The 24514-nt window shown below is 47.3% G+C and overlaps 9 protein-coding genes across 9 annotated transcripts; 3 read left to right on the plus strand and 6 right to left on the minus strand.

Moving 5' to 3' along the window:
- The first annotated feature begins 572 nt into the window (after window positions 1-572).
- MICPUCDRAFT_55430 (uncharacterized protein) lies at window positions 573-2722 on the plus strand. Its single transcript, XM_003055996.1, has one exon. It carries the CDS (start codon window positions 577-579, stop codon window positions 2599-2601), a length of 2025 nt encoding a protein of 674 aa, XP_003056042.1. The 5' UTR covers window positions 573-576; the 3' UTR covers window positions 2602-2722.
- Window positions 2618-4621, minus strand: FAD6 (plastidial delta 12 fatty acid desaturase). Its single transcript, XM_003056385.1, has 4 exons — window positions 4470-4621; window positions 4262-4308; window positions 3272-4123; window positions 2618-3161 (listed from the first exon to the last, which is right to left on the minus strand). The coding sequence occupies exons 1-4, from the start codon at window positions 4523-4525 to the stop codon at window positions 2740-2742; spliced, it is 1377 nt and encodes a 458-aa protein (XP_003056431.1). The 5' UTR covers window positions 4526-4621; the 3' UTR covers window positions 2618-2739.
- Window positions 4622-7284: 2663 nt separating this feature from the next.
- On the plus strand, window positions 7285-9575 carry ADG2A (adp-glucose pyrophosphorylase). The gene is made up of 4 exons (XM_003055997.1): window positions 7285-7427; window positions 7603-7671; window positions 7735-8239; window positions 8302-9575. The coding sequence occupies exons 1-4, from the start codon at window positions 7396-7398 to the stop codon at window positions 9202-9204; spliced, it is 1509 nt and encodes a 502-aa protein (XP_003056043.1). The 5' UTR covers window positions 7285-7395; the 3' UTR covers window positions 9205-9575.
- Window positions 9576-9915: 340 nt separating this feature from the next.
- On the minus strand, window positions 9916-11109 carry MICPUCDRAFT_64572 (uncharacterized protein). Its single transcript, XM_003056386.1, has 7 exons — window positions 11050-11109; window positions 10959-10991; window positions 10845-10900; window positions 10636-10740; window positions 10341-10561; window positions 10178-10282; window positions 9916-10071 (listed from the first exon to the last, which is right to left on the minus strand). Exons 1-5 carry the CDS (start codon window positions 11093-11095, stop codon window positions 10460-10462), a joined length of 342 nt encoding a protein of 113 aa, XP_003056432.1. The 5' UTR covers window positions 11096-11109; the 3' UTR covers window positions 9916-10071; window positions 10178-10282; window positions 10341-10459.
- Window positions 11110-12948: 1839 nt separating this feature from the next.
- Window positions 12949-13362, minus strand: MICPUCDRAFT_55434 (uncharacterized protein; the record flags this gene model as incomplete). Its single annotated transcript, XM_003056387.1, has 1 exon — window positions 12949-13362. The coding sequence occupies one exon, from the start codon at window positions 13360-13362 to the stop codon at window positions 12949-12951; it is 414 nt and encodes a 137-aa protein (XP_003056433.1).
- Window positions 13363-13462: 100 nt separating this feature from the next.
- On the minus strand, window positions 13463-13873 carry MICPUCDRAFT_55435 (uncharacterized protein; the record flags this gene model as incomplete). Its single annotated transcript, XM_003056388.1, has 1 exon — window positions 13463-13873. The coding sequence occupies one exon, from the start codon at window positions 13871-13873 to the stop codon at window positions 13463-13465; it is 411 nt and encodes a 136-aa protein (XP_003056434.1).
- A 610-nt stretch (window positions 13874-14483) lies between these two features.
- On the minus strand, window positions 14484-15103 carry MICPUCDRAFT_64574 (uncharacterized protein; the record flags this gene model as incomplete). Its single annotated transcript, XM_003056389.1, has 1 exon — window positions 14484-15103. The coding sequence occupies exon 1, from the start codon at window positions 14856-14858 to the stop codon at window positions 14484-14486; it is 375 nt and encodes a 124-aa protein (XP_003056435.1). The 5' UTR covers window positions 14859-15103.
- A 1780-nt stretch (window positions 15104-16883) lies between these two features.
- MICPUCDRAFT_31575 (uncharacterized protein) lies at window positions 16884-20089 on the minus strand. The gene has a single exon (XM_003056390.1). It carries the CDS (start codon window positions 20015-20017, stop codon window positions 17705-17707), a length of 2313 nt encoding a protein of 770 aa, XP_003056436.1. The 5' UTR covers window positions 20018-20089; the 3' UTR covers window positions 16884-17704.
- A 1205-nt stretch (window positions 20090-21294) lies between these two features.
- On the plus strand, window positions 21295-23884 carry MICPUCDRAFT_31578 (uncharacterized protein). Its single transcript, XM_003055998.1, has 6 exons — window positions 21295-21680; window positions 21854-22057; window positions 22245-22345; window positions 22488-22680; window positions 22871-23190; window positions 23317-23884. The coding sequence occupies exons 1-5, from the start codon at window positions 21345-21347 to the stop codon at window positions 23036-23038; spliced, it is 1002 nt and encodes a 333-aa protein (XP_003056044.1). The 5' UTR covers window positions 21295-21344; the 3' UTR covers window positions 23039-23190; window positions 23317-23884.
- Window positions 23885-24514: the final 630 nt, after the last annotated feature.

Genomic DNA, 24514 nt, shown 5'->3' on the forward strand with positions numbered 1-24514 from the left:
TCTATTTTCGAAAGTACTTTCGTACGGAAGTACACGTACTGTACACGTACTGTGTGTAAGTGTGTATCTGATCATAAAAAGACTTTGCTCTAACCCATCCGGGCAAAACATTTGATCTAAATGCGAGCAGACCACACTACGAACAATCCTCTCACGTACTGTACACGTGTACGTGTACGTGTACAGGCTGTACACGTACGGAAGTACTTTCGTACCGCGTTGAAATATCTATTTCCGGATGTATTTTATGTTTTTATTTCCGGAAGTACGAAAGTACGAAAGTACGAAAGTACGAAAGTACGAAAGTACGAAAGTACTTCACTACTACTGTATGTGTATGATAGTTTTGTGTACATACTGTTCGTAGGACTTTCGTAGGGATACGTGTACGTGTATAGATAGATACGCGTAACGTTGTACAAAGTACGTTGTAGTCGTGTATCGTACACGTAGTCACGTTCATTGTTCGTGTCCCTGTACGTTGTACTTCCGGAAATACTTTCCTCCGAAGTTTGGCCTTTGCTTTAAGTACAAGTACAAGCCATTCTGCTTTACATACTCGCTGGGAGTGTATTGATGACGCCTGAGCTGTTTGCGTTTGTTTCAGTTGTTTTTTTCTTTGCATCGATATTCGCATTGGTCACGAGCAATGCGACTAAATTGGTTCGGACCAAGGTTTCCCAGGCGCTGGCCCCGCAGCCCCACGACGTGAATGTAGAGGAGGACGACGTGAAGCTCCGGATAGCCGTGTTTTTCGGCACGCAAACAGGCACATCGGAAAGGTTTGCGCGTGAAGTTGAGGCCGAGTTAAACCAACGATACGGAACAGCTGTCTGTGTGCGCACGGCTGATTTGGAGAACGTTACGCCGGACCTGGCTGACGAGTCATTTTGTGCGAAGGAAGAGCCACTTGCTATCTTTCTTCAGTCCACTTATGGAGATGGAGAGCCGACTGACACTTCGACGGAATTCGTCCACCAACTCCGGGACCTGGCCGGATCGGGAAAGATGTCTAAGCATCTTCAAAAGCTGACGTTTTCCGTGTTTGGGCTTGGAAATAGCTCATATGAACATTTTAATGCTGCTGCGAAACTACTAGACAAATCTCTTGAGCAATTAGGTGCCACACGCCTCGTGGATATTTACTTGGGTGACGATGATGGTTCTCTCGAGGACGACTTTCAGAGCTGGAAGGAGTGTTTATGGGCCGAAATAGAAGGCAGGTATTGTATCAGCGCTGCAAATAGCTGCGGAAACGATTTGACTTCATATGTTGTTATCTCTGCCTCGATGGATGATGCAGAAGCTGTTCATCAAAACTTAGAAGCCTCACTGACACAGAATCCAGCTGAGGGTAGAACTTCTTCTACTGCTCCATACTCCGCCCAAGTCTGTCGTGCCTTCGAACTCCATTCGAATGCGTCTGACCGTAGTTGCGTTCATGTTGATTTTAACATTTGTGGAACTGGTATATGCTATCAGCATGGCGATCATCTTGGCGTCTTTGCGGAAAATTCTTTACCTGTAGTGCAAAGAGGTGCTTCCTGTCTAAACTATCAACTTGACTACGTGTTCACACTAACGATTCCATCAGGAGCTCCTGCTTCCCTTTCGACTCCATTTCCTACCCCTTGCACTCTGAAGGCTGCACTCACAAAGTATGCAGATCTGCTGTCTCCCCCACGCAAGACTGCCCTTGCAGCACTTGCCTCCGTTTCTAGTAATCCTGCTCAGAAGGCCCGTCTGTACCATTTGGCATCAGCGGCTGGCAAGCAAGAGTACAACGCGTACATTGTCGATCCTGGACGCTCCTTGCTAGAGGTTCTTGAAGCCTTTCCTTCAGCTGTTCCTCCTTTGGGTTTATTTTTTGGGTTTGTCAGTGCTCGACTTGCACCACGATTCTACTCGATCTCATGCAGTCCTTTAGATAATCCTGGTATTGTATCTGCTTCGGTCGCTGTAGTCAGAGAGGAACGACCCACTGGGCGCCTGCATGAAGGCGTTGCTTCGAGCTTTTTGGCGCGTTACCTGCCAGAAAAAGGTGAAAGAAATCTCCCTGCAGTAATAAACTCACACCGCGTTCCATTATTTGTACACCCTAGTAACTTCAAGCTTCCACGGAATGCATCCACGCCAGTTGTGATGATTGGGCCAGGAACGGGATTCGCTCCATTCAGGGGGTTTCTGCAGGAGCGAGCTGCCTTACGAAGATGTGGCAAGCTCCTCGGACCTGCATATCTTTTCTTTGGCTGCAGAAGTGAGCACCATGACTTTATCTATCGGGAGGAGATGGAAGATGCTTTGGCCAATGAAACCATCAGTGAATTGCACGTAGCTTTTAGTCGCGAGTTCTCTAATCGAAAAGTGTATGTGCAGGATAAACTTATGGAGTTTAGCAGCAAGCTAAATAGTGTCATGAAGGATGATCAAGGCTGTGCTGGTTCGATTTACATTTGTGGAAATGCGAAGGGCATGGCCCGTGATGTGAACCGCGCACTCCACAGCATCTTGATAAGGGAAGGGGGATACGCAGGATACGAGGCAGAAGGCATCATAGCGCATCTCTCTGAGGCAGGAAGGTACCAGAAGGATGTATGGTGATGCGCAGGAAGGTCAATCGTTAGAAGGTTTTCTTTTATAGAACTCTACTTCCATGTTGCGCCTTTATCTAGTATTTATATATGTTGTCAAAGTTGTCAACATGAAGTGATTCTATGTTTCTACTTCGCAAAGATAAGCTCATGCAATGCTGTTTGAGGCAGCAGTACTATGAAGAGGGCTTTTCTTATCAGAAAATGTCCACAATATGTCTCTTCCAGTGTCCCGCTGTTCGACTGCAACGCACTTAGATGCTACACGCCAAAGAGCAGAAGCTATGGGGGTTGAGTCGTAGAGATACAAACTAGGAAATTGAGCCTTAAGCGAGTCAGTCGCTTTGAGTGCGTTATAGTGAGGGATAGCACATTCAACATGGTGTGCCACATGCGTGCTACCGATGCGATGATGCAAGAAGTCAAACAGAGCACCATATGGACGGTCGATTGTAAGAAATGCCCCCTTGATATAAGACCACTCACTAGAAGCCAAATGGGGCACATCTGTGTCGGTATGCTGTAGCCACGTGTAGAGCACGAGCCAGACGTTGACAAACATATAGGGACCTGAAAAAAATGTTTGTTCGTGATAGGAAATAGATATTCGATTTTCAGGATCACAAGAATCCTAGTGAAAAATGCAAAATATTGGAACAAAGAAAGAAGAAAAGAAGTACCGAAGTAAAGGGCAGCAACAGTTGAAAGACCAACTTGAGAGAGCAACGAGGCAAGGACCACACATACACCGGCAACGCCTACATCCGACCACCAAACTTTATTCTTCCAGCTGCCCGGGAATAGCTCGACGGGACCAGAGTTGATCATGGGTAAGAAATGGTTCGTGATACCTCGCGCAGAGCCACCTGTCGCCCCAGTGAGGAGATAAGCTGGCCAACCGAAAATGAGATGAGCAAAAAGCTGCACAAACGCGAATGGGCCCTCCCCTATGCTGTCATGAAGATTCAGATTTAGTGTACCCTTACGCTCACCCTTAATGTAAGGCACGTGTGTTTCACCCTCTGTTAGATGGTTTGTTCGAGAGTGGTGAACTGCGTGAGATCGTTGCCAGCTGAAATACGGAACCAGGAGAAGAGAATGAAGTGTGTAACCAACAAGATCTTGAATGAAACGATTGTCAGAAAATGCATTGTGCCCACATTCGTGTGCGACCACCCAGCAGCCAGTGGCAATGGTGCCGGTGACAGCAGCGTATGCCAGCCATACTGGCCAAAAGTTCAAGCTTAAAGGAATGTACAGGTACCCGAGCACACCACAACCAAACGTCATCAAAGTAGAAATAGCAGCATAGAACATGGACTTTCCAGTGTCTTTCTTAAAGCAATCCTCAGGTATGGATGAAAGTACCTCTGCGCGGGTCGGAAAATCTTTCTTCGGAGGGAACATCAGCGCCTTACCATTTAGACCAGATCGAGGAATGTCATCGAAGCTAACTGCAGCTGCAGTTATCGTCGAGGGTTGGCGCGCGCGTAGCCCTCTCGCACTGCGCCGGTCAGGTCCAAGTCGATGCGCTGCGGGAATCGAATAGTGTATCTGAGTGATAGCCGTGATGGTTTTTGTATGAAGCACAAGTGCCGTCAATAGTGTGGCTGGCGGTGCTGATGACGTGGAGGGCTCGTGAGGAAGAGACGAACGAAGGGAGATCTTACCGGTGGAAGCCCGATAGAAACGAGCGCAACGAACGTTCGAAGATAACCTGCGATAAACACAAATATGAACCCATTTCGCGATCGCATAGAACACTATATGATTCGCGTGCTACGAGCGCAAGTGTCGAGGGGGTGACGGTGCAAAATACGCGAAAACTAGCCTGGTGATTTAATTTAGGCAAGAAAAAAGTCAAACGAAAGCTGTTACCTGGAAAGCGGCGCGAGTTTCGACACTGGCGAATACGCGTGGTCGAATCCGTACATTCTTCGTGGAAAGGATCCAGGCGTAGACTTACCGGATGTCGTGCTTTGAGGAAGCAGGTGTATTTCCACGTCTGCTTAGGGAGAAAGACGTCCTCGGTATTTCTCTGTCTCTGCGATACACTGCAGTATGCGTATAAAACAGTAGCGCACTTTGCGTGTACTGTAGGTGTACAGGTGTACACGTAGTGTAGAAGTGTACTGTACACGTACTGCAGCTATGTCGAGGTACTGTACACGTACGTGTACACGTACAGTACGTTGTAGTTGTACAAGGCGGAAGTACTTCAGGAATTACAACGTTGTACTTTCGTACTTCCGTACTTCCGTACAGTACGAGTACAGTACATTAGGAATTTTGTACGCATACTCTACGGAAGTACTTCCGGAAGTACTTCCGTACCGTCGAAGGTACACGTACTGGAAGTAGGTGCACGTGTACAACTGTACATGTATAGCTCTAACGTTGTACAGTACACTTACCTACCGAAGGTATTTATTAACATTGTACGAAGGTACCTTTGGAAGTACAACGTTGTACCGTTGTACATACGGAAGTACAACTACTTCCGGAAGTAATTCCGAAAGTAGCAATAAAAAACTACGTTGTACAGTATGTAGCTATGTACCTTCGTACTATGTAGATATTGTAAAGCTGTACATGTGCGTCGACAGGTACAGTACACGAAGTCTAGTCTAATAAGCACACGTACTGTACGTGTAGAGTAGTTTCGTACTTTCGCACTTCCGAAAGTACCTTCGGTACAACGTTCGTGTACGTCCGGAAGTACGTGTACAGTACGCGTCGTGTACGGAAGATTTACAGTACGGAGTCCTGCACGCATGTGTAGTTGTGTAGATGTGTACCTTCGTACTTTCGCACAACGTTTATCATACGTGTACAGCTGTACACGCAAGTACTTTCGTACAACGTACAGATTTAGTGTCGTTCACGTGCACGTGCATGTACGTGTACGTGTACGTGTGCAGCTGTACACGTACACGTACACGTACATGTACAAATACTGTAGTGTAGTGCACATACAGAATAGATAACGTTTCGCAATCTTCAAGAATAAAAATAGTGTACTGTACAAGTACAGTACACGTAGGGCTACTGTGTGTACGTGTACAGCTGTACAACTAGTCTATTTATTTCGGAAGTACAAATGTACTTTCGTACGAAAGTACTTCCGGAAGTACTTCCGTACAACGTACTGTAGGAACTGTACTGTAGGTAGCTACGAAGGTAGCTAGGTACTTACGCGCGTTTTAGCGTTTAGGTTAGTAGCTAGCTACGAAAGTACGAAAGTACGAAAGTACCTTCGAAGGTAGGTAGCTACTAGCTACTAGGTACTTTCGTACTAGGTAGCTACCTAGCTAGTACAACGTTGTACCTTCGAAGGTACGAAAGTAGTTGGTAGCTAGCTACTAGTCTACTAGCTAGAGCTAGGTACAGTATTCTATTTCCGGAAGTACATTTAGAGCTAGCTAGCTAGCTACGTGTACGTGTACACGTACTGTACTTATTGGTAGCCCTAGCACTGCCCTAGCTAGCTAGCTAGTAGCTAGCTAGCTAGATACAGTAGCACTCTCGTAGCCCTATTTTCGGAAGCACGTCGACAACTACTGTACACGTACTGTACACGTACGCAGGGCCTACAGTAAATAATGATACCTTCGTATTGAATAACTACATGTACAGCTGTACACGTACGGCTGTACACGTACGAGTGGCTATGACAGCAAAAGGATAACCTTTTGGAAAGGATATCAAAAGGATGACGTACTAGCTAGCAAACATTCAGAGACTCCTATGTTTTTTAAAATACACGGTCATCCATTAATCCGATGCGCCGCGGGAGGAGAGTCAGAGCGGCTGCGGCCGGCGCGTCAAAGCAAACAATACCTAGCTAGTACAACTAACGTTGTAGGCCCTAGCTGGACAGTAGACAGCTAGACACACTGTATTCGATCAGTCCAGCGTGACAGTCTGTACGAAGGTGGTACTTCCGTACTACGTTGTAGAATTCAAAAGACGTACGGAAGTACTTCCGGAAGTACTGTACGTACATCTGCAGTTCGTGTACGTGTACAACGGTACTTCCGGACAACGTTGTACGGTCGCGTAACTTTTGACTACTAGCTGCTAGCTAGCTTGAAGGTAGCTAGCTAGCTACCTACCTTCGAAGGTAGCTAGCTAGCTAGCTAGAGGGCTACATACACGTACAGTACATGTGCAATTGTGCATGTATGTACGTGTACACGTACGTTCTTCTTTTATCTTTTTAAATAGCGTTCCGGAAGTACGTCCGTACGAAGGCAGCAAGGTACTACCGTACCTTCGTATTCTATCGATGTCACGTACTGTAAGATATGCCCCACAGTATAATTCCGAAGTGCACGTGTAGTCGTGTACTTTCGTACTTTATCTTCGAGGGCGCATACTGTACGTGTACAACATTATCTAGAAATATGAAGGTAGAGTATCTAGCTAGAATATGAAGGTACCTTGCTTGGCAAATAAAGGTTCTACGTATACAACTGTACATGTACTTTCGTAGGAGCATGTAGGGCTACAACGTTGTGTACTGTACACGCGTGTACACTTGTACTGTAGTGTATTTCCGGAAATAGATATTTCACTGATATTTCCGTGCGAAAGTGCTTCCGTACACGTACGTGTACAGTACACGTGCGTGTACACGTACTGTACGTGTACTGTACAGCTGTACACCTAGGGCTACTTCAATACTTTGTGCAGTCGCTCGGTCGACAGCCCCTCACGACAGTACGGGAGCCCGTTTTCGACGTCTTCTCATCTAAAAAGGGTTTCTCGCATTTGCTGAGGACATCAGATTGCAGTTTGCAGCATGATTGTTAATGCAGATGCGCGGCTCGTGCGGTGCGACCAAAGTCCTATCTATCTTGCTTGTGCTTTCAAACCAGACACCTCGAGATTTTCGTTGCTCGTTATCTTCCTCTCCGAGACAGACGCGCTTCCTTTTGTTTTATTGTGTGCTGGGCATCCAGGTTTCGTGCAATTTCTAACCGAGTATGAACCTTCGATTCCGCATCAGATGCTCCGCGCCTTCTGGCCTTCTTGGAAGCAGATATTCCTTCAGGGGGTCCAGACTTGACCCAAGACGGTGAGTATAATTTCTTCTCAGTATGCCGTGAAGAACTTCCAGTTCATTTTCCTTTTTTTACAGTCTTCTGCTTCGTACTGCACGAAAATCGGTCCCGCGCGCTGCAGCTCTTCAGACCGACGAAAATCAGACCTCGACTGTCATTTCCAATTCCAAATCAGTGGCAGCAGTAATTCTTGGGGGTGGAGCAGGAACGCGCTTGTACCCACTTACAAAGTCGCGAGCAAAACCGGCAGTGCCGATCGGCGGGGCATATCGCCTTATCGACGTCCCCATGTCTAATTGTTTGAACTCGGGAATCTCAAAAATGTACATTCTTACACAATTCAATTCCGTGTCGCTGAACCGTCACCTTGCTCGGACCTACAACTTTGGAAACGGCATCATGTATGGGGGCAGTGGCTTTGTTGAGGTTCTTGCAGCAACACAGACCCCGGGTTTAGGTGGAAAAGAATGGTTTCAAGGCACCGCCGACGCGGTCCGTCAATACTCGTGGCTGTTTGAGGACGTAAAGAACAAAGATGTTCAAGATGTTGTTATTTTGTCTGGTGACCACCTTTACCGGATGGTGAGTAGTAGTTTTTCTTGTACAAGTTCCTTCTGCAGAGAAAATCTTTTTTTTTTCTACAGGATTACATGGCTTTCGTTGATCGTCACCGGGAAGTGAATGCAGATATTACCATTGGCTGCCTGCCAATGGATGGCGAGCGTGCTTCTGACTTTGGACTCATGAAGATTGATAAAACTGGTCGCATAACAGAATTTGCAGAAAAGCCGGAAGGAAATGATCTGTTGGCTATGCAAGTTGACACGACTGTCCTTGGATTAAGTCCTGAAGAATCACAGGCATCTCCTTACATCGCGTCGATGGGAATATATGTTTTCAAAAAGTCCGCACTGATTTCCTTTCTCAACTCAGAGTATCCGAAGGATAATGACTTTGGCGGGGAGATAATTCCGAAAGCAGCAGCTGACGGGTATCACGTGCAAGCTTATCTCTTCAAGGACTACTGGGAAGATATTGGCACGATCAAGAGTTTTTTTGAAGCTAACCTCGCCCTTGCTAAACATCCTCCCCAGTTTGAATTTTATGATGCGAGGGCCCCTATCTACACTTCTCCTCGCTTCCTACCACCTGCAAAAATCGAGAAGTGCCATGTAAAAGATGCGATCATATCTCATGGTTGCTCTCTTGCTGACTGCTGTGTGGAGAACGCGATCGTAGGTCTCCGTTCACAAGTTGGAAAGGGGTGCAAGATAGAGCGGGCTATGATAATCGGGGCCGACTTTTACGAATCTGAGGACCAGAAAGCGAAGGTTATTGCTTCGGGCGGGGTACCTGTTGGAATAGGTGAAGGGTGCACCATCACCAATGCCATCATTGACAAGAATGCTCGTATAGGAAAGAACTGCATCATAACAAATGCATCTGGGATTGATGATCTTGAGGATGAAGAAAATGGAGTTTATATACGCTCAGGTATTGTCACCATTCTTCGCAATGCTACCATCCCTGATGGGACAGTTATTTAAAACTGTTTTTTTTTTTTTTCGATCTCCTCAAGTGTCTGTGCTGAGAACGGCACCTGTTCAGTCAAAGTAGATGATGCAATGCTACTTAAATCCGGAAAACTCTGCAGCCAACGCCTCTTTGCAATCCTGAATATATAATAAAACCTAAACTGGTGAAGAAACAAAAGTGGTCTGCACGTCTCACCCTCAGAATAATAGAGTCTGCAGCCGATCCACTCGGTCGAATTTTCTCAACTTTACATCGCTTCTGACCTGGATCAAATTCTCTGAAATAATAGCCCCCCGAGTACGATTAACGGTACACGATAAAAAATACCAAGTGGAAGAACATAGTCTTTTTTGTTAGTACTCAGCGATGTCTGTTTCCCTTCATCCTGACCACTTGTGTAACTCGCCAAATCATACCACTTCAAGTATTTTGCTTCACCTGGAATAATAATAATCAGGGGAAAAGGCGCATTCGACCAAACCTAATCGACCATTACCCAAAGCGCTCCGTGCTGCTTGATTTGTCACTGAAGCTCTGATCCGATCTTCTTCTTCCTGTTGAACTTTTGCAACTCTCTCTTTTAAAGTGCTGTTCTCTATGAAATCGCGTTTACGCTTGCTTGAAATACTTTCACCAACTCTCAGAAGTGCCTATTTAATATGAAAAAGCAACAACAAACATGAGCATCTTTCCAAAGTGTATAGAAACACAAATTTATACCTGGCGTTCACGTTCCAGTCGTTCTTCTTTTTCTAACTCGAGTTGAATGTTCGTGCTCCGAATCTTCTGCTTCGGGTCGAAGGTGACTATCTTCTCTTTGAACGATGTCGCTGTCCCAAAAGTGTCTCTTCTCCGTGCAGCGAATTGGGCAACGTTTTCTAAGAAGCATTTCAATCGGGTTTGAAGAGCACATTCCAAAATATCATACACCTAATATTTGGTCAACAAATCTTTCTAAAAGTAAAAAACAATGCAAAGACTTACCGAATTGTCGATTCGAATAGTTTCAGTTGACGCAACTGCCCCGCGTTCAATAAGTACCCGTGAAAGAATACGTAACTCGATCATCCTTCGCCAGATGACCTTCCCCTTCGCAGATTAAGTAAGAGTGAGATGAAAGAGAGCCAAGCAAAAAATGTAAAAATACCATATTAGCTTTTTGAAACAAAAAAGGAAAAACTTTAGATTGTTTGTCTACAAAACAGCATTCATACGCTGCGACACCATCTCCTGTCACTGACGAATAAGACGTTAAATAATGCAATTTCAAGAAAGTAAATGAAGTAGGTAATAGCAAGCTTCAACTTGCTGCGAGTCGAGGCAGCAGCGTAAAGTTATATACTCACGAAGTCGAGAGTGCTCTGAAACCTGCAACAGAACTCTGGTCATAACAGTGTAGATCAAACTGTAGATGATATGGATTTCAGGTCGGGTCGACTTACGGATGCAGCAAACGCTCTTAGGGAAACCATGACATGCAGTAAAGATTCTGCGCCAATAATCTCCCGCGTATGTTTTAACAAGTCATGGAGGTTGCAGTGTCTCAGCTATAAAGAAAAAGAAAAAATGTTGAGAACACGTTACTGTGACTCGCGCTCTAACCATTGATACGGAATTCATGAGACAAGTAATCCGCATATGCGCATTCTACCTTAAAATCCAGGTAAAGTATTTTCAGTTCCTTTGAGCAAGTCTTTACACCGCTTCCTGAGTTGAGAAGAGGACATGAGCAGCGGCTACTGAAGAAGAAAACTTGAAAACGTACTTTCACAACGCGACAGAGAGTAGAAAAGTCCGGCTGAGAGCAGATTATGAGAGACAGCGAAAGATTAAAAACATCGAATCAAGGCGCGTGCCGTGGTGAGCATATAATAAGTTTTTTTTGTTATTGAAAAAGATCATGAGCTGGCAAGTGATGCGAGGGAAAGTGTTCTGGTTCAAACGACTCAACGTACTGTACTGTACCTGTAATTGAATTGAAGTTAGACTATCATAGCTAGTACGAAGGTACTTTCGTACTGTACCTTCGAAGGTACTTTCGAAAGTACGAAAGTACCTTCGAAGGTAGCTAGCTAGCTAGATAGTCTAGTAGCTAGCTAGACTAGGAATGAAGTACTTTCGAAAGTACGAAAGTACTTCCGGAAGTACTTCCGTACTTCCGTACGGAAGTCTGCTAGGGTACACGACCTACACGTAGTCTCACAGCATCGCATCCTATGGGCATTTTTCGTCGCCACGTGACTTTCTAGTCAGGGCAGTCTCATATTTCTCGGAATTCGCAAGTACGGAAGTACGGATACTCCAAGGTTTTAATTCATAGGGATATGGGCTGAACCCGAAACGATTTCATCGGGCGCGCAGGGGTTTATAAACTACCTTCGAAGGTAGTCGTCAGCGGTGAAACTTCGCCTTCAAGGTTGAAAGTTTTGATCGCCTGGGAAAAAAAAGTTTTTTTTTCTCTTGGACGTGGCGACTGCGGGAGGTGCTGTGAATCATTTTCCAGCACATTAAATCACCTGGAACCTCTTCCGAAGTCATCTATCTTAATGAGGCAATTTTGAGCAGGGCTGCACCATAGGATTCCAGATCCTGGGAGGCGCACTTGACTTAGTTCCACGTAATTCGAAAAAAACCAGCAAAAAACGTATTCTTGACTAAAAACACTCACAAAAGTGTACGCGCGCGCACCCGCGCGTGAAACACTACTCCGCCGCTTCTGATGCACGCCTGCGCGCGAAACTTTGCGTGATGACAATACGAAGGCATGCGCACTGCGCTACGAGGGGTTTTTTTTACTTTCGCGCGCGTTGCGAAGAAAGCGCAGATCTTGCCCGAAATCGCGATTCGCGACGAACGCGTACCCCTCTCGCGGCAGAGAGCATGAACGCGTAATAACCCGCGTAGGAAGTTCGGCGTTGAAGCCCGGAACACCGATGAGGCAAAAATAAATCCGTCGCGATCTCATTCGAGGAAGGAGTAGTGTTTCACGCGCGGGTGCTCGCGCGTACACTTTTGCACATGTTTTTAGTCACGAGTACCTTTTTTTGCTGGTTTTTTTCGAATTACGTGGAGGACTTACCTTTATATCACGATTCGTGAAATCAGGATGAGTGCCGGGAGTTATAGGTCTAGATGCGACATCAAAGGGAAACGTTCTTCAGAGCTGTGTATGTGCTGTCAACTTTTAACCTTATTCATGGGTCTACCTGTATGGCTGACTGAAACCTGACTGCTGCTGTGCACCAAAAGTTCACTTGCAGATGCTATATTCTCACGCCTCCTTATCCTTCGTGCATGATACCGCCACTATGCGAAGAATGCGTTTCCAGCGATTTCTTTTTCTTGTTTAAGAGCATGTCAAAAGGGACCGGCATAATTCATTTGAAAAGATAAATACACGGCTGAGCTTGTGTTGTGTTGATTTTTGAAGAGCAAATCAGAATCAAGATTGCCCACCATTCGCTTCATTTTGTTCACATTTTTTATCATCTCCTCGACTTCAGCGGAGCATTCAGGAAGCTTTCGTGCACGACTTAGGTCAGTAAATGCATCCTCGAAATTTCCTCTTTCAATTATTAGAGTTCTTCGAAAAATAAAAGAGGTGAACAATTATTTTTCTTGAGAAAATACTGCTCCTACATATTAGATCTGCAACGGGAATTGCACTGAGAAAAAAGTTGGCGCCTTACTCGCGTGAGCATGTGCACGTCGCATGAACAGCTTTGCATTATTTTTAGTATACTTCTGAGCTCGATTCAGGTGAACCACCTGCGAGGAAAATAAGAACATTGATTCTTGGAAGTGGAAGTCGTCGTCCTTCTTGCTCTGAGAGCCCTTACCGCCTCGCCAAAGTCGTTTTCTGCCATGCAGGCAGCCCCAAGATTCATCAGACAAAATCCATGGTGTTTGTTTATCTCGTCCTGGTCAGCTATCGCAGACCCAGCCAAACCAGATACAATTGACAATGCCTCAATATATTTAAGACGGGCAAGTGCAAACTTTTTTTCATCTATAAAAAGCAGATCATGCTCAGTTTCAAGCGCACATGATTTAACAAGTGATCTAACAAGTGAAGTTGATATAATTTTACCATAAAGCCTATTTCCCTGAATCCTTACTTGAATATGTTCGTTTAGTGCATGTACAAGGCAGCTTGGCTCCAGCTTCATGCTACTCTCAAGTGTTGTTGTCGAGTGAGTGCTTTTCGGAGCATGTTTTAATGTTTCTAAAACGATTCTTTCCGCCTCGTCTTCAGAAATACTGTTCTCATCAAACATCTGCAACATCATGTCCTCTCACTACATCGCTATCAAGTTCATTGTGCGAAAAATACGAACAGACTTTCACCTTTTTAGCTCGGGTCAACATATCAATGATGTTTTCATTTTGCACCCAAACACCGAAGTCAACGTCGCTTTCATTTGTAAATGTTTTCAAGATGGAGCGCAGAATCTTACTTTCTAGGAAAGGTGCTATGTCACGTTGTGCGTCCATATTTAACCTGAGAACACTGTCACGGAGAAAAATGGCAGAATTCTTCGAAGACATTTTTTGCAGGCTGCGAAACTCTCTATGCTGTTCCTCTTTCAAAATTCTGAGATTTTCAGGCGCCGAGCAAAACCTTTGGAAACTTTGCTCCTGAATATAAAAAATAGAATGGCATGAACTTTGCAACATCATTATGAAAATAATCTATAAAGAACGGCATGAACTTTGGAACCTCGTAAATAATGAAAACTATCTCCACGTCCGAAGCAACTTATGTTGGCATTCTGACAAGTCGTGAAGAAAAATAACGCACGCGAGCGTTCGTCATTCTGAACAATACATAATCATGAAGTTCGAGCAGAAACTCACGAAGCCGGTGTGATCATGCGCATGTCCTCTCATTCCCGCGAGATTCCCGCGAGATTCCTCCTCGCGAAAGCCGCTTCTGGTGAAATAATTTCTCTCTTTTGCCGCGGAAGCGTTTTTCTGCAAAAACGGACGTGGCGTTTCCCACGCCATGTACGAGTACTGTACAATAAAAAACAGCTTATTTGTACTGTACACGTACAGTACGTGTATAGCTACGTTGTACTTTCGTACGACTGTTGTACGTGTACGTGTAGCCCAAGAGATGCATGCACAGTTGCACACATGTCACGTAAACTATGATAGTTGTCATACTCTACTATTTCCGGAGTTACGAAAGTACGGAAGTACTTCCGTACGAAAGTATGGAAGTACGAAAGTACTTCCGTACTTCCGTACCATCGTAGTAGTAGCTACAACGTTGTACTTGGCCTTGCTAGCTAATCCTTCGAAGGTACGAAAGTACTTTACCTTCGAAACTCCTTCGAAGGTAAAACTTGTACGAAAGTACATACTTACTCGAAATATCACGATGCGTCGATCTATTCAAAAATATCACACCGCTCGCTATGATGATCACGACGTAATCAGCGCTCGAACAGGGCCAGACGCAACTTTCAACATCGCGTTTTCGGGTTAAGGTGGAAAAAAAGTTCTCCTCCTCCAAGTAAGATTTTGCAGAGTCACCCTTGACATAAGCGCCGCTGACGTCGTTTTCTTTGCGGGAAGTGACACAATATTTTTTGTTAAATCGATGCCCCGCGATGTGACGAAGAACTTTTCTCTCTATACCGAGGATTGTTACGGCCATTCCCCGACGCTGTGGCCGCGCGAACACGCAGACCTCGCGGAGAGATCTAAAACTGTCAGAACTCTGATCGTAGACGAAAGGGCGACTGAATCGTCAGACGGGTGACAAACCGACCTTCGGTCAAAGCTGATCGGTCAAGCCGATCAACCCGGAGTAGGCGAGATGCGCTGGATAGAACCGAAAAAAAGAGACAGATAATTTTTTTTGCGATCCTTTTCCCCTACAGTATCTTTAGGTCGATCGTGACTTGCGCACTCAGAAGTGATTTAATTATTACGAAGGTACTGTAACAACTTAGAATGAAACTGAATACAGTACAACGTACAGTAAGTTGTTACTGTAAATGTAAACTACAACTTTCGTAGCTTCGTACGTACGAAGGTAACTTAGGCTGGTGGGGAGGAAATCCAGGACATATTTTTCATCAAATTTGTGCCTATTTGAACCGTCATTCGGCCGTTCGATTTCCCATATTAATCTCGCGAATGTGGGCGAATTTGGCGCTGGGGAGGAAACGAGGCAAATATTTCATAGAAAATTTGATGAAAAATTTGAGGAGCTTTTTTTTTTCCTCAAATTTCGGAAATATGTGGGTCCCGGAAGGTGTTGGACATATTTTTTGGCATCCAAAATGTATATGGGCCGATTTTAGACCAGTGTTTCAGGGTTCAAATTTGATGAAAAATATGTCCGAGTTTCCTCCCCACCAGCCTTATTAGTACGAAAGTACCTTCGAAGTACAACGTACACGTGTACGTATACACGTAGTGTACTTCCGTACTCACAACTGAACGTGTTAAAATCTCACGTCAACACGCCATCAGACTTCATTTCACTCCTTGCGCTCGTTCAAAGATAATCCTTTCATATCGGGATGCGTGCCACACTTGTAAACAAGAAGCGGATACGAGAGCTGAGAGGGGGGGACATTAAAAGCGGCCCTGTTTTGTATTGGTGCAGTCGTGATCAGCGAGTGAACGACAACTGGGCTTTGATCCATGCTTGCGAGAGTGCGGCAAGTATCGGAGGCGGTGTTGTCGTCGTCTTCAACCTGGTGACAAGTTTTCTCGGAGCTGGAGCTCGTCAGTTTGGTTTTATGCTCCGTGGTCTGCGCGAAATGGAGACGACCCTCAAAACGAAAGGAATCGAATTCATCTTACTCGAGGGTGATCCCACCGTTACTGTTTCCGAGTTCGCCAAGAGGTGCGGTGCTGCTCTGCTTGTCACCGACCAGTCTCCTCTGCGAATTGGTCGCGAGTGGCGTAAAGTCGTCGCCCACAAGTCACAATGCCCGGTGCACGAAGTCGATGCGCATAATGTCGTGCCTGTATGGGAAGCCAGCCCAAAGCTCGAGGTTGGCGCGCGTACTCTCCGTGGTAAACTAGAGAAACTCTACCCTGAGTTTCTCGAAGACTTCCCAGAGCTTCCAACTGTCGGTGCTTTATGTAGTGATGCTCATGACGCTGTGCTCAAAATAGGTAAGGTCGATTGGGAACAAATCATTTCACGTGCTGTTGAGGCAGGTGCTGCGGTTCCAGAGGTAAAGTGGGCGCTTCCTGGAGAACAAGCGGCACGTCTTACCCTTGAACACTTTCTTAACAGGCGCCTCAAGCTTTATGGGCTGCGTAACGACCCATCAAAACCACAGGCTTTGTCTGGGCTGTCGCCTTACCTCCATTTTGGGCAGATATCAAGTCAACGTTGCGCGCTTGAAGCAAAGAGATACTCTAAAACAGCCTCTCAGGCCGTTGCAGTATTCTTTGAAGAGCTCGTTGTCCGTCGCGAGCTTGCTGACAATTTCTGCTGGTACAATCCAAAATATGATAGCATCGAAGGTCAAAAATATGAGTGGGCAACGGACACCTTAAAGCTGCACGCTTTTGACAAGCGCCCATATGTGTACACTCTAGATCAATTTGAGCATGGCCAGACACACGACGACCTGTGGAATGCAGCACAGTTAGAGATGGTGCACGGAGGAAAAATGCATGGCTTCATGCGAATGTACTGGGCAAAGAAAATTTTGGAGTGGACCGAGAGCCCAGAACAGGCTCTTGAATTTGCCATATTTCTTAACGACAAATACCAGCTGGATGGGAGAGACCCTTCTGGGTATGTTGGTTGCATGTGGTCCATTGTCGGGGTACATGATCAAGGCTGGAGAGAACGGCCAATATTTGGCAAGATAAGATATATGTCATACGGTGGTTGCGAGAAAAAGTTCAAGGTCAAAGACTATATTTCTCGCGTATGCGACCTCGTGGCTGCAGTGAAAGCTGGTGATAACGATCCTGCTGCGCAGAATCCAGGCTGCTTTAACATTGACTTCGCACGTGCTTCGGTTGGAACAGCAGCTCTTGCCGGCACTGGTGAACTGTCACAGGCTAAATGCACAAGTGTATGCCCCGCAGAGGAGCTGACACGTTTGGTCCGAGCGGCAGTTTCAGCTGGTCTCGAAAATACTGCCTCTCGCGCTATGGATGCCCTGAATGTGCTCAAAGATACGCCTGTCACGGCAGAGCTTTTAGTCCAAACACAGGTAGGTAAGGAGTTGAAGAGAGTATTGAAGCAGGGTTCGGGTACTAATGTCGGTTTGCTTGCTAAAGCTTTACTGAAAGCATGGAAGACGGTGTTGACAGGTGATTCAGTTTGAAATCCAGCATAACTCTCCACAGTATGCCCCTGGCTTCAATAAACCGTGATGTGGAAACATAGGATGTTGCTTACTTACTGACTAAATATGTATCATCGCATGTGATAGCGATAAATGAGTCAAGTTTTTGTGATGTACATCAGAACTAGCAGCAAGGCAGCTTTAGACTTAACAATTCTTAGACTATGAACGGTCAGAAAGTGGAGGCAGGTTCACGCTGGTCGTACCCAGCACCGTCAAGCCAAGGGTATTGGGTGCTGCGGGACTTCTCAAAACCAGTAATTTTGTCACTTTTCTGCATCGTAAGGCCAATATCATCAAGGCCATTCAAAAGACAGTGTTTACGGAATTCGTCAACGTCAAATGTCACCTCACTTCCGTCCGGGGAGCGAATGACCTGGGCTTGCAAGTCTACCTCAAGCTCGCTGCCTGCACCGGCATTTTCCATGAGTTTCCGAATCTGGGGCTCAGGTAGCTTGATCGGAAGCATGCCATTCTTGAAGCAGTTGTTGAAAAAAATGTCAGCGAAAGAGGTGGATATAATGCAACGTATACCGAAATCATTTATGGCCCAAGGGGCATGCTCCCGGGACGAACCACATCCAAAGTTGTCACCTGCTATTAAAATCTTGGCATTCCGAAATCCAGCTTTGTTGAGCACGAAATCCTCGCGCTCACTGCCATCTTCGTTGTACCGCATCTCGTAGAACGCAGACACTCCAAGGCCGGTGCGCTTGATCGTCTTCAGGAACTGTTTTGGTATTATCATGTCTGTATCAATGTTCTGCAGGTCAAGAACAGCGGCCGTGCCTTTGAGCGTCACGAACTTGGGCACGGCATCACTATCAAATACTCGACCTCCTTTGCCCTTTTTGGCCTCTGGCGCGATGACAACTTCATCACCCAGGTATATCCTCGAGTCAGTGATGGGAAACTCAGCGCACATATCAAACTTGCGCACGTCGCTTAGCTTGCCTGTGATAGCTGCTGCGGCCGCCATCGCAGGTGAAACGAGGTGGGTTCGGCCGCCGTTACCTTGTCGTCCCTCGAAGTTGCGATTAGATGTGGAAGCACAGCGCTCCTGGGGAAGAAGCTTATCCGGGTTCATCGCCAAACACATGGAGCAACCAGGCTCGCGCCAGTCAAAACCAGCTTCGATGAGAATGGTGTGCAGGCCCTCGGCCTCGGCCTGTTCTTTAACGATTCCTGACCCGGGAACTACCATAGCGTAGACGCTGTCCGCAACCTTCCTGCCACGAGCTATCCTAGCAACAGCACGGAGGTCCTCGATTCGGCCATTCGTACAGGAGCCTATGAATACCTTGTCTATCACTATCTCCTCCATCTTTGTCCCTGGGATTAGACCCATGTAAGTAAGAGCACGCTCCATAGCTGCCTTGCGCTGAGGATCTGATGATTCAGCAGGGTCTGGAACGACACCAGATATGGGCACAACATCCTGCGGAGAAGTCCCCCAAGTCACAGTTGGTTCCACGTCCGCGCCCTTGACAACTATTTCAGAGTCATACACAGCGTCGCTATCTGAGGCAATCGTTTTCCAATAGCTGATAGCTTTATCCCATGTCTCACCACGAGGAGCCATCGGGCGACCCTTCAAGTACTCGAAAGTCACATCATCAGGAGCGATAAGGCCTGCGCGAGCACCAGCTTCTATAGCCATGTTGCAAATTGACATGCGCGCCTCCATCGATAAATTTTTTATCGCGTCGCCAGCGAATTCGATTACTGAGCCAGTGCCACCAGCAGTGCCGATGACGCCGATGACATGCAAAATAAAATCTTTGGAGGTGACTCCTTGATTGAACGGTCCATCTACAGTGATACGCATGTTCTTGGAAGGCTTTTGCAGAAGTGTTTGCGTGGCCAAGACATGCTCGACCTCCGAAGTACCGATACCGAACGCCAACGCGCCAAATGCTCCATGAGTAGCGGTGTGTGAGTCGCCACAGACTACAGTACTACCAGGAAGGGTGAACCCTTGCTCTGGGCCGATGATGTGCACCACACCCTGACGCTTATCGTCAAGTCCAAAGTATGTCAGGCCGAATTCTTCGACGTTCTCTTCCAGTGCCAGCACCTGCAGACGGGAATCTGTTTCTTTAATGAAATTTTCTACTGTGTCGAACACAGAGCGATCCGAGGTGGGGACGTTGTGATCGACTGTAACCAAGGTGCAATCAGGGCGGCGGACAATTCGTCCTGCATTTCGGAGCCCCTCGAATGCCTGAGGAGAGGTAACTTCGTGGACCATGTGACGATCTATGTAGACGAGACACGTTCCGTCTTCTTGCTTATCGACCATATGATCATCCAAAATCTTGTCGTACATGGTCTTACCGCGAGCTTCGATGCTCGCGGGTGAGGAGCGCGTAAAGGTCAAGGTGCGGCGGTGTACCGGGCGAAACTTGGAAGCGGCAGCTGAGCTTCTCGGGAGCGTGAAGATTCGGTGGCAAGCGCCGGGAGCGGCTGCAGAAGCGATAGCCATGATAGAGCGCTTCGCCAGAATAGTGTATAGCAAGAGGAAATATCAACGCTGTTTGTCGTCAGGAAGATCGATGTTGAGCTTCAACCGGGCAACAAAGAGACCAAGTTGCGTTCAGAAGATCTTTGATAGACTACAGTACGTGTACACGCGTACTCGTACAGGTACAACTGTTTTACGTGTAGGGCTACACGACTGCTACACGTTTATGTACGTGTACGTGTACAAGTACGTGTACATGTACAACTACAGAGGTTTTTTCTGACACCTTCGAAGGATAGAATACTTTCTACAGACTGCCTTCGTACGAAAGTACTTTCGTACTCCGTATCATATTGCTTTATGAGTGTTTTATGCATGTACCTTCGTACTCAAAGTACAAGTCATGTACACGTACACGTACAGTATGCATACAATACTCATACAATCCTTCGAAGGTAACTATTGATACAAATCTATTTATGAAGAAGAACGAAGGTACGAATGAAGGTACGTACGTGTACACGTACGTGTACAGGTGTACACGTGTACTTCCGGACGGAAATAGAATATCGATCGGATACATAACGTTGTACTTTACTTTCGTACGAAGGTATTTTCCGTACTTCCGTATTCCGTACTGAATACGTGCGTAGCTGCGTACTTCGTTGAGGAAGTACAACTACAGATCGTAGGGCATTGTTCATATCTTACACTACGTGTAGTTGTACGTGTACGTGTACAGTACACGTGATACACAGTACACGTGATACACAGTACACGTGATACACAGTACACGTGTACGTGTAGGGCTACATGTACATCATTTATCGTACACGTACCTGAGTTGTACAACGTGTACAGTTGTACACATACACGTACGTGTACGTGTACTGTACAGCTGTACACGTATGGGGCTTTTAACGCCAGTTTATATTACAGATAAAAAGAATAAAAACGCACGCGTTCAATAAAATAGTGTAAGCGTACGTGTACACGTACTGTACGTGTAGCCATACACGTACAGTAGTTGTACGTGTACACCAGAGGATACTTTTTGCACACTTAATAAACGCCGTGTACACGTGGACTCACGTACAGTAGGGTACATGTGTACATACCTTCGAATGTATGTGTACAACGTAGTTGTGTACTTCCGGAAGTACGAAAGTACAATCGTACCCAGGTACGAAATAGATACAGTACTTTCGTACGAAAGTACGAAAGTATTACCTGACTTCCGTATCTGATGTTGTTGGTGTATCCAGAGGCGCGGTCTCTCACACCACCCCGCGCCCCCCCCGCGTCCGACGCTTCCGCCCCCCCCCCCCTCTTCCCTCACCCCGACGCGATGTCCCGCGCCGTGACGGCGTCCGCGTCGGCCCCCTCCGTCGTCCGCCGACTCTCGTCCTCGCGCGCGAGGAACGCGCTGCGATCGTCGTCATCTTCGTCGTCCGCGTCGGCGTCCTCTCGATCCGCCGGTCGGCGTCGCGCGCGGGGGAGGACGTCAACGCTTCGCGTCGAGGCGCTTCGCAACTTCGACTACCCCGAGGCGATCTTGTTCGACTGCGACGGCGTGCTGTGCGAGACCGAGCGCGACGGCCATCGCGTCACGTTCAACATGACGTTCGAAGAGGAGGGCCTTCCGCACGAGTGGAGCGTGGAGAAGTACCACGAGCTCCTGCAGGTGAGACTGCTTCCCGTGCGACCGACCCCGTTCGCGCGTCGCGTCGCCTGCGATTCCTCGAGGACGTCTTTTCCCGCTCCCGCGCGTTCACCGTCGCCGTCCTCCGCGCGCGTCGCGCCGTGCGCGCCGTCGCTGACCGACGCGCTCGATTCGATACGAACCGAAACAAACAGATCGGCGGAGGAAAAGAACGAATGACGCACTACTTCGAACAAGAGAAAGACAATGCGGAGCCGTTCAAGACGAAGTATCCGTTCCACGACGACGCGCGAAAAGAGTACATAAAATCGTTGCACGCGAGAAAAACGGAGCTGTTTTTGGAGATCGTCACTGCGGGCAAGCTACCGCTGCGGCCTGGGGTGAAGAGACTGATTCAGGTTGGGTGGTATTTTTTTCAGACTGCTCTCCCCACTACCCACGCCTTTACTCCTCGTGCGTCGAACGTCGTTTCTCGAGGATTTTGTTTTCACCCGCCGTCGCGCCCGCCTCCTCGACGAACGAACTTTCGACCGCGATCGCGGTGTTCGACTCTGACCGATGAAGAACGTGATTTCGGTTTCACAGGAGGCGTTCGATAACGGCGCAAAAGTCGCAGTGTGCTCGACGTCAAACGAAAAGGCGGTGCAAGGCATCGTCGACACGATGCTTCCCGAGTTCGCGGACAGGTGTGCTTTCTTTTCACGCACTCCACGCCTCCGTGCGATTCCGATCGATTCGATTCGATTCGATTCGATTCGTCCGATCGTGGAACAAGTTCAGCACACTCGCGTTCGTCGGTTTCAAAATAAATACTCTTTCAAACCGCAGGATCCCGGTGTTCGCTGGGGACGTCGTGAAGAACAAAAAACCGTGGCCGGACATATACATCCACGCCGCTGAGACGATGAGGTTGAACCCGACGCGATGCGTCGTCATCGAGGACACGCACATCGGGTCCAGGGCGGGAAAAGCTGCAGGAATGCGCGTCTGCGTCACGAAGAGCATCTACACCGAAAACGAGGTGCGTATGCGCCTTGACGAGCCTCCCCGTGTGCGGCGTCTCGGACCACCTCGTGCGCGCGTTCATCCACGACCACACGTGCTTCCACGACATGCATTTAAGCGACGTATCTATGCCAACTGATTTATTCCATTCACTCATTCACTGACTCACTCACCAAATGCATTCATCCACGTGGCGAATACCACAGGACTTTAGCACCGCGGACGCCGTCTTCGACTGCATCGGCGACGCCGGGGACGAGCGGTTTTCGTTCCAAGACTTGACGACCCCGGGGGCGTTCTGGCAGGGCACGAACTCGAGTTTCATCGCACCGGGCGCAACTGGGCGCGTCGTCGCGGTCGAGCCACACGATTGATCCGATCTGTCGATCCGATCGAGCGCGGTTCGGTTCGGTTCCCGATCGAACCTCGCGTCGTTCGCGTCTCCTTCGTCTTTTTTACCGGTTCGTTCAATAAGATTACGTGTACCCGTACACGTAGGGCTATAACTGTAAGAATAGGGCCTACGGTACGGAAGTACGGAAGTATTTTTTACGCTTCGTCTTTAGAAATAAGGCCACTGCTGACTGTGTGCTCATAGGATCCTCCTCGCGTGTTATCGTACAACTTACTGCGTTCACGTCTCTACGACTGGGCTCAACCCGTCGCTGCCCGTGGACGAGCACGGGAACTGGTACGTCCGCCCGGAAGAGGGGAAGGAAGGCGACGCGCCGGCGGAGCTCACGGCGGCGGAGCGCGCCATCTTTATAGACGACCTGGACCGGGCGTGACTGAATGATTCCCACACGCCACCGATCGCGCGGTGCAATCCGTTCCGTAGACGATGAACAATCATGAACGTGAGGTACGAGCGCGATTTTCAGACGATTTCTCATACAAGACGTACGTGTCTCAGGTTCCCTGCGTCCTGTCATCATCATCAGTTTAGATTTTTTCTGGAATTTTCATGGGAATTTTTCAGGTTTTTTCCTTGTTTTCCTGGCTACGCAGACCAAAACGTGGTTTTTCACCCGTGTTATGCTTTTGATCGGCTCTTGCGATGAAAATACCTTTTCAGCATTTTTGATCGGAAAATCTCCAGCGATCGATTTGTCGGTCGAATTTCACAGATGAGTGAAAATGATTGCGGGCGAAAAACCGCATTCTGGTCTGCGTACGTGTACGTGTGTATATCTGATTTCAAAAAGACTGAGCTCTAACCCATCCGGGCAAAACATGTGATCTAAATGCGAGCAGACCACACTACGAACAATCCTCTCACGTCGTAAGTAACCCCACGACGGGATTCATGATACCCGTGTGAGCCTCACGAGCGCATGAAGCCGGGGCGATGTGGAAGTCGCAAGTACGTGTACAGTATGTACCTTCGTACGTGTACTGTACGTGTACACTGTACACGTACGTGTACATACAGTACACGTACGTGTACATACAGTACACGTACGTGTACTGTACGTGTACGTGTAGGGCGACGGACCGCGAGGACAGCTCACGATGTAAAAATGATCCTTAGGGGTCCGAATCCCGCTTTCCAGGCCTCCTAAAATCGCGAAACTTTGTGCGGGCATTTGCAACATAATGTACAACATCATGACGAAGTTTCAAATTGATCCGCGCAGCGACGGCGCGTGGGCGCGTACGAAAGTACGTTTTTGCCATCTATATGCGTATTCAGTCTAAATTTCGTACTTTTTTTCTGAAATCCTGAATTACCCTACCCCACTATGACCTTAATTTTTTTTATAAGATAACAACTTAGTCAGGCTGAGGGACACGTGCGAAGGGTGTTCGATTCGCAGAGGGCGCAGCCCCCCCCCCAACCCACCGCGCGA

The sequence above is a fragment of the Micromonas pusilla genome, assembly GCF_000151265.4.
Source record: "Micromonas pusilla CCMP1545 genomic scaffold MICPUCscaffold_2, whole genome shotgun sequence".
Lineage (NCBI taxonomy): Eukaryota > Viridiplantae > Chlorophyta > Mamiellophyceae > Mamiellales > Mamiellaceae > Micromonas > Micromonas pusilla.